Source organism: Chionomys nivalis, chromosome 3, assembly GCF_950005125.1.
Source record: "Chionomys nivalis chromosome 3, mChiNiv1.1, whole genome shotgun sequence".
Taxonomy (NCBI): Eukaryota; Metazoa; Chordata; class Mammalia; order Rodentia; family Cricetidae; genus Chionomys; species Chionomys nivalis.
In genome coordinates, this window is record NC_080088.1 from 87,124,426 (window position 1) to 87,139,646 (window position 15,221).

Here is a 15,221-nt window from a genome sequence, read left to right on the forward strand (position 1 = left end):
ACAGAGCCTTTACTGAAGTTCTTACAAACAGTTTTGTACTCACTTTAGTTCTACATTCATCTTCCAGAACCTGCAGTGGCACAGTTTAAACTGTTTTATAATAAAATCTTAATAAAAGGGAGTGAATGTTTAAACAGTTAAAAATGGACCAAAGAAAACATCAGCCCTGCAAATGATGATCAAAAGTAACATAAAGTAAGGGAGATGGGTCAGAAATTAAGCTGTCTTGCTGTCCTTGCAGATAAGTGGGCACAATTGCCAGTACTAAAAGGGACTTGTAATTATCCATTACTTCAACTTCATAGGTGCTGAGGCCTCTTGTGACAACCATGAGAAACAGGCACACATGTGGTACATACCCTTGTATATAGATACAACCTCATATTCATTGAAAGCATTCAAAACAAAAAAAATTAGAAACAGGTGGAAAGTCACACAGCTGCAGTGTAATGATTCAGAAGGCAGAGGTATTGATGTCATGGATACTACTCTCCTGGGAAAGAGAATGATACCCTCCACCAAACTTCAAATTTCAAGATGGAGGTAAAGTTCAGCATAGAAACTTATAAATGTACAAAAACCTACATTCCAGGTTTATCAGGCTATGAAACAATACACACAAACACACAGACACACACAAAAAAACAAGTATGTTGCTTCAACATTAATCCCTCTGTGCAGAAGCCAGGATCATTTGTATTTCTGAGTTGAGGACAGCATTGTCTAAGGAGCTACGCTGAGGATCCAGAGCTACACAGAAAAAACATTGACTCTCAAAAACAAAAGTAAAAACCAAAAATTAAAATAGAAATCAGGATAGCAAAAGGCTTAAGAGTGAACAGATATTGCTTCAACTACATGTTTTGTCATTGAGTGATACCATCTATAATGGTGGTGAAGTCATAACATCAGGACACACATAACCAGAAATGGGTTCAGGCTATGAACATGTAAATCCAATCCCCAATATTCATCCAAAAGATTTCTCCTACTCCTCTCTTCCTATCCCACCCAGCTTGCATCCAGAACCCCCTCTCCCTTCTGCCTCCCTCCCCTCTTCGGGCACATAACATCACCCAGCTCAGCCTGCTTGGGCGCTGGGGCCGAATCGTGCGGGAGTTCCTTTGTCTCAATAGCCTGCCTGCACCAAGCAAGGTAGGTGCTTTGTTTACGAGCTACGCAACCATCACGGAGATCTGATCTTGGCACCAGGAGAGCCAGCACCTGGGTGAGTCAGTTTCGGACCCGCGGCAGCAGCCCGGGACACGGAACTCAGACGTTCCTCATCCCACCCATACTTCCTGATCTTCCTGCAGGGGCTAGACTCCCCGGATACTCCATCTCTCTTCCTATCCCACCCAGCTTGCATCCAGAACCCCCTCTCCCTTCTGCCTACCTCCCCTCTTTGGGCACATAACATCACCCAGCTCAGCCTGCTTGGGTGCTGGGCCGAATCGTGTGGGAGTTCCTTTGTCTCAATAGCCTGCCTGCACCAAGCAAGGTAGGTGCTTTGTTTACGAGCTACCCAACCACCACAGAGATCTGATCTCGGCATCAGGAGAGCCATCACTGGGGAGTGCCATCACTGGGAAGGTACATCAGTGGGCAAGGAGACCTGATCCTGTAAAAGAAGATCCATAGGGGAGCATTTGGAAGAAGAGATGGGCAGGCGTCAATGCAAGAATTCACCCAACAATCTGAAAAACAACATGAAACCACCAGAACCCAGTGACCTCACAACAGGAGGACATGAACACCTTAATCAAAAAGAAGTAGAAAAAAATGACTTTATGAAAGTAATAGACGCCCTTAAACAGCATGTAAAAAATGCCCTTATAGAAATGGATGAGAAGTATAACAGAAAGTTTGAAGAATTGAATAAATCAGTGAATGACACCCTAGGAAACCAAGGAAAAACAATCAAACAGATAATGGAAACAGTTCAAGACTTGAAAACTGAAATAGAGGCAAGGAAGAAAACACAAACAGAGGGCAGGCTGGACATGGGAAATCTAGGTAAATGAATAGAGACTACAGAAACAAGCATAACCAACAGAATACAAGATATAGAAGAAAGAATCTCAGATTCTGAAGATACCATAGAGAAAATAAACGCACTGATCAAAGAAAACAGCAAGTCCAACAAACTCTCATCACAAAACATTCAGGAAATCTGGGACACAATAAAAAGACCAAACCTAAGAATAATAGGAATAGAAGGAGAAGTGCATCTCAACGGTCCAGAAAATATATTTAATAAAATTATAGAAGAAAACTTTCCCAACCTAAAGAAAGATATACCTATGAAGGCTCAAGAAGCATACAGAACACTGAATAGGCTAGATAAAAAAAAATCCCCTCGCCATATAATAATCAAAACACAAAGCATACAGAATAAAGAAAGAATATTAAGAGCTGCAAAGAAAAAGGCCAAGTTATTTATAAAGGTAAACCGATCAGACTTACACCTGACTTCTCTATGGAAACCATGAAAGCCAGAAGGTCCTGGATAGTTGTACTGCAGAAACTAAGAGACCATGGATGCAAGCCCAGACTATTTTACCCAGCCAAGTTTTCGTTCACTATAAACGGAGAAAACAAAATTTTCCAGGATGAAAACAAATTTAAACAATATGTAGCCACAAATCCAGCCTTACAGAAAATAACAGAAGGAAAATCACAAACCAAGGAATCCAACAACGACCACAATAACTAAGACATCTAGAGACCCTTCACCAGCACGAAAACACACAAACTCTACTACTACAAAAGTGACCGGAGTTAACAACCACTGGTCATTAATATCATTTAATATCAATGGATTCAACTCACCTATAAAAAGGCACAGGCTAAGAGATTGGATACAAAAACAGGATCCAACATTCTGCTGTTTACAAGAAACACACCTCAACCACAAAGACAGGTACCTACTCAGAGTAAAGGGCTGGGAAAAGGCTTATCAAGCAAATGGACCTAAGAAACAAGCAGGAGTGGCCATATTAATTTCTAACAAAGTTGACTTCAAACTTAAATCAATCAGAAGAGATGGAGAGGGACACTTTATACTCATAACAGGAACAATTCATCAGGATGAAGTCGCAATCCTGAATATCTATGCCCCTAATATAAACCACCCACGTACGTAAAAGAAACATTACTAAAACTCAAGGCAGCCATCAAACCGCACACACTAATAGTAGGAGACTTCAACACCCCTCTCTCACCAATGGACAGGTCAATCAGATAGAAACCTAACAGAGAAATAAGAGATTTAATAGAGGTAATGAATCAAATGGACTTAACAGACATCTATAGAACATTCCACCCAAATAGGAAAGAATATGCCTTCTCTGCAGCTCATGGAACCTTCTCGAAAATCGACCACATACTCGATAACAAAGCAAACCTACACAGTTACAAAAAAATATTAGTAACCACCTGTGTCTTATCAGATCACCATGGATTAAAATTAGAATTCAACAACAATGCTACCCCCAGAATGCCTACAAACTCATGGAAACTGAACAGTCAACAACTGAACCACACCTGGGTCAAGGAAGAAATAAAGAAAGAAATTAAAGTCTTCCATGAATTCAATGAAAATAAAGAAACAACATATTCAAACTTATGGGACACTATGAAAGCAGTCCTAAGAGGAAAGTTTATAGCACTAAGTGCCCACTTAAAGAAAACAGAGAAAGCACACATTGGAGACTTAACAGCTCACCTGAAAGCTCTAGAAAAAAAGAAGCAGACTCACCTAGGAGTAGAAGACTGGAAATAATCAAACTGAGGGCTGAAATTAACAAAATAGAAACACAGAAAACAATCCAAAGAATTAATGAAACAAAAAGCTGGTTCCTGGAGAAAATCAACAAGATAGATAAACCCCTAGCCAAACTAATAAAACGGCAGAGAGAATATACAAATTAATAAGATCAGAAATGAAAAGGGGGACATAACCACAGACAGAGGAAATTCAGAGAATCATAAGATCTTACTACAAAGACCCATATGTCTCAAAACTGGAAAATGTAAAAGAAATGGACATTTTTTTAGATAAATACCATATACCAAAGTTAAACCAGGACCAGGTGAACAACCTAAATAGACCTGTTAGTCGCGAAGAATTAGAAGCTGTAATCAAAAACCTCCCTACCAAAAAAAGCACAGGACCAGATGGTTTCAATGCGGAATTCTACCAGAACTTCCAAGAAGATCTAATACCTATACTCCTTTATGTATTCCACAATATAGAATCAGAAGAGTCATTGCCAAATTCCTTCTATGAAGCTACAGTTACTCTGATACCAAAACCACACAGAGAGTCAACAAAGAAAGAGAATTACAGGCCAATCTCACTCATGAACATCAACGCAAAAATCCTCAATAAAATGCTGGCAAACCGAGTCCAAGAACACATTAGAAAAATTATCCATTATGATCAAGTAGGCTTCATCCCAGAGATGCAGGACTGGTTCAACATACGCAAATCTATCAATGTAATCCATCATATAAATAAACTGAAAGAAAAAACCATACGATCGTTTCATTAGATGCTGAAAAAGCATTTGACAAAATTCAACATCCCTTTATGAAAAAAGTCTTGGAGAGATTAGGGATACAAGGGTCATACCTAAATATAATAAAAGCTATTTACAGCAAGCCGACAGCTAACATCAAATTAAACGGAGAGAAACTCAAAGCCATCCCACTAAAATCAGGAACAGGCCAAGGCTGTCCACTCTCTCCATACCGCTTCAATACAGTGCTTGAAGTTTTAGCAATAGCAATAAGACAACATAAGGGGATCAAGGGGATTCGAATTGGAAAGGAAGAAGTTAAACTTTCGTTATTTGCAGATGATATGATAGTATACATAAGCGACCCCAAAATCTCCAGCAAAGAACTCCTACAGCTGATAAACGCCTTTAGTAATGTGGCAGGATACAAGATCAACTCCAAAAAATCAGTCGCCCTCTTATATACAAAGGATATGGAAGCAGAGAGGGAAATCAGAGAAGCATCACCTTTAACGATAGCCATAAACAGCATAAAATATCTTGGGGTAACTCTAACCAAGGAAGTGAAAGAACTTTAAGGCATTGAAGAAAGAAATTGAAGAGGATACCACAAAATGGAAGGATCTCCCTTGCTCTTGGATTGGGAGGATCAACATAGTAAAACTGGCAATTCTACCAAAGGCAATTTATAGATTCAATGAAATCCTCATCAAGGTCCCATCAAAATTCTTCACAGATCTTGAGAGGACAATAATCAACTTTATATGGAAAAACAAAAAACCAAGATAGCCAAAACAATCTTATACAATAAAGGAACTTCTGGAGGCGTTACCATCCTTGACTTCAAACTCTATTACAGAGCTACAGTAATGAAAACAGCGTGGTATTGGCATAAAAACAGAGAAGTCGACCAATGGAATCGAATAGAAGACCCGGATTTTACCCCACAAACCTATGAACACCTCATTTTCGATAAAGGAGCTAAAAATATACAATGGAAGAAAGAAAGCATCTTCAACAAATGGTGCTGGCACAACTGGATATCAACCTGTAGAAGAATGAAAATAGACCCATATCTATCACCATGCACAAAACTCAAGTCCAAATGGATTAAAGACCTCAATATCAGTCCGAACACACTGAACCTGATAGAAGAGAAAGTGGGAAGTACTCTACAACACATGGGCACAGGAGAACACTTCCTATGTATAACCCCAGCAGCACAGACATTAAGGGCAACATTGAATAAATGGGACCTACTGAAACTGAGAAGCTTCTGTAAAGCAAAGGACACTGTCACTAAGACAAAAAGGCAACCAACTGACTGGGAGAAGATCTTCACCAACCCCACAACAGACAAAGGTCTGATCTCCAAAATATATAAAGAACTTAAGAAACTAGACCGTAAAAGGCTAATCAACCCAATAATAAAATGGGGCACTGAGCTGAACAGAGAATTCTCAACAGAAGAAGTTCAAATAGCCAAAAGACACTTAAGGTCATGCTCAACCTCCTTAATGCTCAGGGAAATGCAAATCAAAACAACTTTGAGATATCACCTTACACCTCTCAGAATGGCTAAAATCAAAAACACCAATGATAGTCTTTGCTGGAGAGGTTGTACACTCATTCATTGCTGGTGGGAATACAAACTTGTGCAACCACTTTGGAAATCAGTGTGGCGGTTTCTCAGGAAATTCGGGATCAACCTACCCCAGAACCCAGCAATACCACTCTTGGGAATATACCCAAGAGATGCCCTATCATATGACAAAAGCATTTGTTCAACTATGTTCATAGCAGCATTATTTGTAATAGCCAGAACCTGGAAGCAACCTAGATGTCCTTCAATGGAAGAATGGATGAAGAAAGTGTGGAATATATACACATTAGAGTACTACTCAGCGGTAAAAAACAATGACTTCTCGAATTTTGCATGCAAATGGATGGAAATAGAAAACACTATCCTGAGTGAGGTAACCCAGAACCAAAAAGATGAACATGGGATGTATAAACTCATAATTGGTTTCTAGCTATAAATAAAGGTCATTGAGTCTATAATTTGTGATCCTAAAGAAGCTAAATGAGAAGGTGAATCCAAAGAAAAACATAGTTATCCTCCTGGATAGGGGAAGTAGACAAGATTGCCGGGCAAAAAATTGGGATCTTGGGGGTGGGGCGGGATGGGGGTAGGGGGAGATTGGGAGAGCAAAGTGAGAAGGGGAGGATGTGGGGATCTTGGGGAAACGGGATGATTGGGATAAAGGAAGGGCGGATAGGGGAGCAGGAAAGCACATATCTTAATTAAGGGAGCCATCTTAAGGTTGGCAAGAGACTTGAACCTAGAAGGGTTCCCAGGTGCCCAGGGCGATGTCCCCAGTTAGTTCCTTGGGCAGCTGAGGATAGGGAACCTGAAATGGCCCTATCTTATAGACATACTGATGAATATCTTGCATATCACCACAGAACCTTCATCTCGCGTTGGATGGAGATAGAGACAGAGTCCCACATTGAAGCACCAGAACGAGCTCCCAAGGTCCCAATGAGGAGCAGAAGGAGGGAAAACATGAACAAGGAAGTCAGGACCGTGAGGGGTGCACCCACCCACTGAGACAGTGGATCTGATCTATTGGGAACTCACCAAGACCAGCTGGATTGTGACTGAAAAAGAATGGAATAAAACCGGACTCTCTGAACATGGTGGACAATGAGGGCTGATGAGAAGTCAAGGACAATGGCACTGGGTTTTGCTCCTACTTCGTGTTCTGGCCTTCTAGGAGCCTAGCCAGTTTAGATGCTCACCTTCCTAGACCTGGATGGAGGGGGAAGGACCTTGGACTTTCCACAGGGCAGGGAACCCTGACTGCTCTTTGGACTGGAGAGGGAGGGGAAGAGGAGTGGGAAGAGGTAGAGAGGAGGAGGGGGAGGGAAATGGGAGGCTGGGAGGTGGCGGAAATTTTTTTTTCAATTAAAAATAATGAAAAAAAAAGATTTCTCCTACTCAGTGTTCTACAAATACAACAAAGAAGAGCACCCCGGAGAGACAAGTGTTCAACCACTTCTAATCTGGGACCTTTTCCTTCAATCAACTACATTCTGACCCTGATCCATAAATATTCATAGTCATCCCATGATTAAAACGTATTTAGTCTAACTTCAATGACTGTCATAGGCTGGAACAGTTTCTGAAGTGTTTCAATGTGAACTCTTTTATTAAAATCATGATATTGATTGACTTGGCCATAACCCAGGCCAATAAAGCCACACCTAATAGTGCCATTCACTCCCTAGGAGATTAGGGGTCTAACTACATTCAAACAACCAGAGTGGTTTATCTGAGTCTTAAGGTAGATAGATTCCCAATTATCTGAGGAACTGCCATATTGGTTACCAGAGTGGCTATACAGGTTTGCATTCCCAGGAGCATTGAAGGAATGTTCTTCTTACTCAACATCCTTTCCAGCATGAGTTGTCCCTTGTGTTATTGAACCTATGTATTCTGACAGGTATAAGGTGAATTCTAAAAGCTCTTTTGATGTACATTTTATTGATAGCTAAGTATATTGAACATTTAGTTAAGTGTTTGGTTTTTTGTTTTTTTGGATTTTTTTGAGACAGGGTTTCTCCGTAGCTTTTGGTTCCTGTCCTGGAACTAGCTCTTGTAGACCAGGCTGGCCTCAAACTCACAGAAATCCTCCTGCCTCTGCCTCCCGAGTGCTGGGATTAAAGGTGTGCGCCACCACCGCCCGGCTAGTTAAGCGTTTCTAAGACAGTTTAGATTCATCTATTTAGACCTCCTTGTTTAAATCTGTACTACAATTTTATTTAATTAATTTATTTCTTGATGTGTTGCTTCTTGACTTCTTTTGCTTCTGAGCAAATAACCCAAACTATATAGACAAACATGATGTGTACTCATTGGGAGTGGATATTAGCTGATGTGTAAAGACTAACAACTAATAAAGTACAATGCACAGACCCAGATAAGGTAAGCGACAAAGATGTCTGTAGCAGGGGTACAAGAATCCCAAACAGGAAGATTAAATAGACTAGATTTTTGTGGGTGTACTCAGAGCAAGAACAGGAAGGATCATGGGAGTAAATGGAGGAATGGAGGGGAAAACCACAGCACAAAATTCCTAGAATAGGAAAGCTCTCAAGGGTTGATGTTGAAGCAGTGCAGTAACAACTTTCTGCAATCTTTGAGGGTGATTATAGTGAGGACTCCCTATAACTCAGAAATATGGAGCCTATACTGGCCATCTTCTGTAATCACATATGGTTCCCAGTGGTGGAACTAGGAAACCAAACCATCCACAAAATATTTGACACACACTTGTGTTTGAATGATGTATCAGGAAAATGGTGGCTCATGATTTGTGTAGTGGCTAACCAATGACTGGCCCACCTGGAGGCCCAAGGTAGCTAGGAAGAGCACCTAGATGGGTAAGATCCAGAAGTTGGATGGCTCAGAAAACTAGGGTAGAAACAAATACAAGTAACAATAAAGAAAAAAAGTCAATGTAATGATACCTAATTCCTCTCCAGGTCTCCAATCCTGTTCAGCTTTGTTGAGAGCAGCACACTTCTTTTTCTTGAGCTGGTTCCATTCCCCATTAGTAGTTCCCCTTGGCAGGTAACCTATGACCCTGGGATCTCTAACATCTTGGGTAATTAAAGAATTCCAACCTACCAATATTAATATCCACTCAAGATCTTCCGTACTCTTCCACTGGCTTTGCGTCAATACACTGACTCTGCCCTCTGCAGTACACACACCTGGTCTTCTAGACTCGGGCTGGCTCAAATCTACTGTCACTGCTGTTTTGGTGGACATCTCACAGTGCTGGCATCCCCAAAACACTGGGGTCTTCTGTAACAACTGGGTTTCACTTTCACCAGTAGTTTCCCATAGAATCTCCTCAGGGTGCTGCTACTTTTGGCATGCTCTTAGGAAACATTTCCCAGACATTTTCATATCAGTGAAGCTGGTCCTTTAATTATCATTGATTTCTTAGTTCAAGCCAACCAGAATAAAGTACCCAGCAAAGCAAAATTTTGCTTAAATCCTTCTAATAACTTTCTCATCACAGCTGATACTCCAGCCCCAGCTAACCAGAACCAGAGGATCTAAACATATTTCTCTATCCTTAAGACTTAAGCCAGAACCACATGACCAAAGATGTAAATTTCTGCTGTTTACTGGGGCTAGAACATGGCCCCTGGTTTAATTACATATTTTCCAGCTTTCTTTTTTCACTGCCTAAGCTTGGCCGCCCTGAAAATTGCTAGGAAGACCAGGATGGCCTTGAATTCACAGAGATAAGCTTTCTTCTCTTTTCTCTGTGGTAGGATTGAAGGCTCTAGCAAACACTACCTTATCACCACTTCCTTTATTACCTTTTTAAATCATTTTCTGTCCTTGAATATCAAATTTAGCAACATTCCAGTTTTAAGGGACCCCTTTTCCCCGGGTATTTTTCCTTGCTCAACTAATCCTTATGTTATATATCTTCAGTAGAGTTAACAGTAATATCCACAGGACAGAGTCTACCCTAGACTCTTTTGAGATTTCTTCAGCCAATGGAATGAACAAAAACATTTTACTTTAGCCTTAAGCAGATTCTTTGAACAAAAGCAAAATGCAGTCATTTTCTACAACAAAATATCACAAGAATAATTTCTAGGCAACATACTAATAAAATCCTAACTGAAACATCTCGAGCTGCCTCCCCATATTTCACATCATTATCAAGGTCACTGTCACCCTTGCTCCTCTTAGTATGGTCAAGTGTGCAGATATAATGCATTTAAAGCTTTTTACAAGCCAAAGTCCATATTATTCCAAACAAAAGTATGGGCAGGCCTAGCACAGCAATACCCCAGTCCCTGGGAACAACTTCTGTTTTAGTTAGGATTTTATTGACATAAAGAGACACCTAGACCATTCAAACTCTTATAATGAAAACATTTCGTTGAAGAGGCTCATTTACAATTTCAGAGATTTAGTCAATTATTATCATGGCTGGGAGCATGTAACCAGGCAGCCAGATGTAATGCTGGAGCCTAGAGTACTTTGATCCTGACTCAGGCAACAGGAAGTTATCTGACACACTTCCTCTGACAAAGCCATGCCCACATCAATATAGCCACGCCTCCCACTATTTCCATGCCCTATGTGATAATGGGAGCCAACTATGTTTACACTACCACAGTGGTATAGCTGAGTCTTGAGGTAGAAAGATTAACAATTATCTGAGGAACTGCCATATTGATTTCCATATTGGCTTGTTGCGGGAGGTCCTTCCACTCCTCCAGCCAATAGCCGCCGAGATACCAGCCCATTGGGGCGTGGTCTCTTTCCCTTTAAAAAAGGCGGCTACTTCCCTCCTCTCTCTCTTTACTTCCTGCTCCGGTTCCGGCGACTAGACTTCTTCCTAATTGCGTGCGCAGAGGGCTGTTGTCTGGGACGGTGATCTGTAAGTTTATTCCCCTTTAAATAAATACCACCCTATTAATCACAATTCCAAACTGGTGTGGGATTGTTTATGACTTGCGCCATCATTGGCTATACAGGTTTGCATTCCCAGAAGCAATAGGGGAGTATTCCCTTTGCTCCACATCATTGCCAGCATGAGTTGTTACTCATGTTGTCGATCCTAGTTATTTTGACAGGTATAAGATGAATTCTTCAGGTAGTTTTGATTTTCATTTCCTTAAGGGCAAAGGATGTTGGTTGTTTATTTAAGACATTTTAAGTCAGTTTAAATTCAGCTATTTAGAATTTACCCAAATACTAGCTGAAGCACTGGGAAGGATGCATAAATTTGGATGGGAATTTTATAGAAGACAGAGGTGCTAAGGATGCCAGAAAAACACAACCCACAGGTTCAAGTAAGAAGCTATCTAAAGGGCTCAAGGAATCTGACAGAGCAATTATTGATCTGGCAGGGTCTGAATCCTTTCTTCCCCTTGCATATTATGATTGCTGTTCTTGGTAATTGTGTGGGATACCTAACAGTAAAAGTGTGATTGTTTCTGACTCTTTTGCTTGCTCTTGGGACACTTTTACTCCTAATTTGTTGCCTAATCATGCATGGATATGTTTATTTCTAGTCACATTGTATCTTGATATGGAATTCAGTTGACATCCCTGGAGGCCTGTTCTTTTTGAAGTGCAAGAAATGAACAGTGGATCTGGGACAGTGGGAAAGTTGGGGAGTAGAAAGAGGAGAAAGAGTTGAGATGTGGTCACTATGAACTGTATGAGAAAAGAATAAATAAAGAGAAAAAAAAAGGAAATGAAAATGTTTTAATCTAACTTCATGATCCTCACAATCTTTAATAGCCCCTGATGGAGGAAGGTCATTAGTTAAAAAATAAAGAAACTGCTTGGCCCTCAGAGGTTAGAACATAGGTGGGTGGAGTAAACAGAACAGAATGCTGGGAGGAAGAGGAAGTGAGCTCAGACTCGATAGCTCCTCTCAGAGACAGACGCCATGCAGCTCATCGCCAAGGCAGATGCAATGACTAGCCGCCAGGTCAGACATGCTGAATCTTTCCTGGTAAGATTGGTGCTACACAGATTATTAGAGATGGATTGATCAGGATATAAGAATTAACCAGTAAGGGCTAGAGCTAATGGGCCAAGCAGTGTTTAAAAGAATACAGTTTGTGTGTTGTTATTTCGGGTAAAGCTAGCCAGGTAGCCATGAGCTGGGCTGTGGGAAGAGGCCCACAGCTCCCACTACAGATGGCGCCCAGACATGGGGCACTGAATCTACAGAAAGCCTGAGAAAGCTTGGGAAAGAATGAAACATGTTTTCTTGGTAGCAGCAATTTCTCGGGTCTGCTCTGTTTGCTAGAGGCAAGCAAGTGCTCTCATCTAAGAGAGGCTTCCTGACTCAGCTTTAGCTGCAAAACCCTGCAGCTCATTAAGAGGTCCTGCCACGAAACACTTAAATGGTATTGATAAAAGCTGAATGCATGCTTTTCGGTTTTCAGCCTTAGCAGGAAAAAAGCTGCACCGTTTAAAAATGCCAGTTTTCTGGGCCGTCCGGCCAGGGCAAACTCTGACTTTCAAGCAGGCGGTCCTGACTACGGAGCTTTTGAGTGTTGCTTAATACTGTTGCAGCTTGCTTGCTGGCAAGGACCTTGAAACATTGTAGAGTTGTGGCGATGAACAGGGCTCTAGCGGGTACTTCAGCCACAAGGCTGGAATGGCAGAAAGCTAAGGAATGGGCTGGATCCAGCCGCCAAAGCCACGGCTTTAATCCTACCTATATTGCTTGGTAAATTAAAGACTCATGTGGTCAGAAAAACAGAGAGAGATACAGTAAAGAGAGTGGAGCGTCAAAAACAAAGAAAACTTCTAAATGATTTACAGTGTGTTAAAAATATATGCAGGCTAAAAGTTAAAGTTCTTTAGAGTAAAAAAAGGAAGGAAGAAAGTAGTTGGGTGTGGTAGTACACACCTTTAATCCCAACACTTGGAAGACAGAGGGAGATTGATATCTGTGACTTCAAGGTGTGGTAGCACATGCCTTTAATCCCAATGCCTGGAAGGCAGAGACAGAAGGATCTCTGAGAGTTCAAGAACAGTCTGGTCTACAGAGTTATTCCAGGACAAATATATACAGAGAATATAAAATAAAAGTAAAAATAAATGAAATAGAGGTTAAAATAAAGCTACACAAAGATGGAAAATACACAGAGAATCTTGATACTTTATGCTATTATGCTCTCTTTGAATTATTTGAATGCTGAGGAAGGAGCAAGAACTGCTAAAAGATATTTGTTTATAAATGCTGCTGAACTAATACAAGATAGATATTTTGAAAATACCTTGACTTCAGAATTTAGATCTAAGGATATGATACTTTGGAAAAGAGTTTCTTTTGTTTTCACAGAGGATGAGACTCTTTGGATTGCTTCTATCCCAATATGGTATGATAGATCACGCCCTCCTGAAAGGTTGCTGTGAACACCTTCAGAAAATTACTTTGCTCAACTGCCGACTGAGATGAAACTAGCAGACAGGTTATCCCATGAAAGACCTCAATAACAGCACCCCCATTCAACAGGAAGCAGTTTGGAGAGAAATAACTACGTCCATATTCCCAAATATTGTTTATAAATGTTCTTTTACATTTAAAGGGGGATATAATATAGGTATGAATAATTTGCATTGATATGGATTTTGCTTTAGTGATTTAAATTTAAGGTCAATTTTGTTATATGTATATGTATTTCTGATATTGATTAAGGTATTGTGATTGTGTAGCTCATGTAAAAATGTTATGTATATAAGTTAATGAATAGTTATCTATAATAGTCAAGTTTGTAGTCATGTTAGATTTTCTAGATGTACATAGATATATTTTAGATAGACATTCTTCATATCTTTCAAAGACTACGGAATATGCTATTTAATGTTTTAATAACTTAGGACTTTTCATGACAATGAGACACTCTGCTCCTGGCAGTACCAATCTACTTCAAGAAGAAGATGGGCATCGAAGAGGATCCTGATGGAGTTTGATAGCCATTTGGGTAAGAAACTGCTCTTGCCTGGACTGCTGCATAAACTGGACACAAAGAACCCTCAGAGAGAGGACTGCTGAACTTGCCTAAAGGTGAGATGATCTTTCGGGTTTCCTGATTCATGAAAGAGTCTGCGAGACATTCTGCAGGACACAGCAGATAGTGACTGAACTGCCTTTGAAATTTCCTGCTTCATGGAAATGTCTGCTGGAAACTATGGACCTGTAGGCCGAAGATGGATGCCCCAACGGTACAGAGGAACTTTGGGTGACTGTCCAGGAAGTGAGATGTCTCTGTGATTTCTAGAGTTTTGTAAGTTGCTTATGTCTCATTTACTTAGGTAATATTATATCCTTTTGGAGTCTTTGATTGAGTTGAAGAATAGATAGATAGTTATAGCTGTTTTCCTTAGTTATGATAAAGATAAAATAGATGTAAATATTGTAATTTTTACTTGATAACTGTTTTGTTATATGTAATTTTGCTATGTTAAAGTTAAAGCCTTCCTTTTTTTTTGTTTAAACAGAAAAAGGGGAAATGATGGAGGAAGGTCATTGGTTAAAAAATAAAGAAACTGCTTGGCCCTCATAGGTTAGAACATAGGTGGGTGGAGTAAACAGAACAGAATGCTGGGAGGAAGAGGAAGTGAGCTCAGACTCGATAGCTCTTCTCAGAGACAGACGTCATGCACTCATCGCCAGGGCAGACGCGATGAAGCAAGCCACCAGGTCAGACATGCTGAATCTTTCCCGGTAAGACTGGTGCTACACAGATTATTAGAGATGGGTTGATCGGGACATGAGAATTAGCCAGTAAGGGCTAGAGCTAATGGGCCAAGCAGTGTTTAAAAGAATACAGTTTGTGTGTGTTGTTATTTCGGGTAAAGCTAGCCAGGTAGCCATGAGCTGGGCTGTGGGAAGAGGCCCACAGCTCCCACTACAAGCCCCAATACTGCTACAATAAACAAAGTTCCCTCTGATACTCAAGACAGAATATTGTCTTGTGACATCTTGCAAAACTAAAAAAGCAAAGTAAATATTTCAGACACACAATGAAACTGGCTATATTCCCATATAGAAAGAGAGGAATGTGACTGGTCGTGGTTTAACCCCCTACATGAGCAGACAACCAATACTTACATACAGATCAAATCAA

The 15,221-nt window shown here is 40.5% G+C and overlaps 1 protein-coding gene across 1 annotated transcript in view; it reads right to left on the minus strand.

Annotated features, from left to right (window-relative positions):
- Window positions 1–15,221, minus strand: part of LOC130871361 (zinc finger protein 431-like) — an 81,282-nt gene that overhangs the window by 17,364 nt on the left and 48,697 nt on the right. The window contains exon 2 of the mRNA XM_057764702.1: window positions 1,598–1,621. Within this exon, the coding sequence (XP_057620685.1) occupies window positions 1,598–1,621 (24 nt within the window). The remainder of the gene's footprint in view (window positions 1–1,597; window positions 1,622–15,221) is intronic.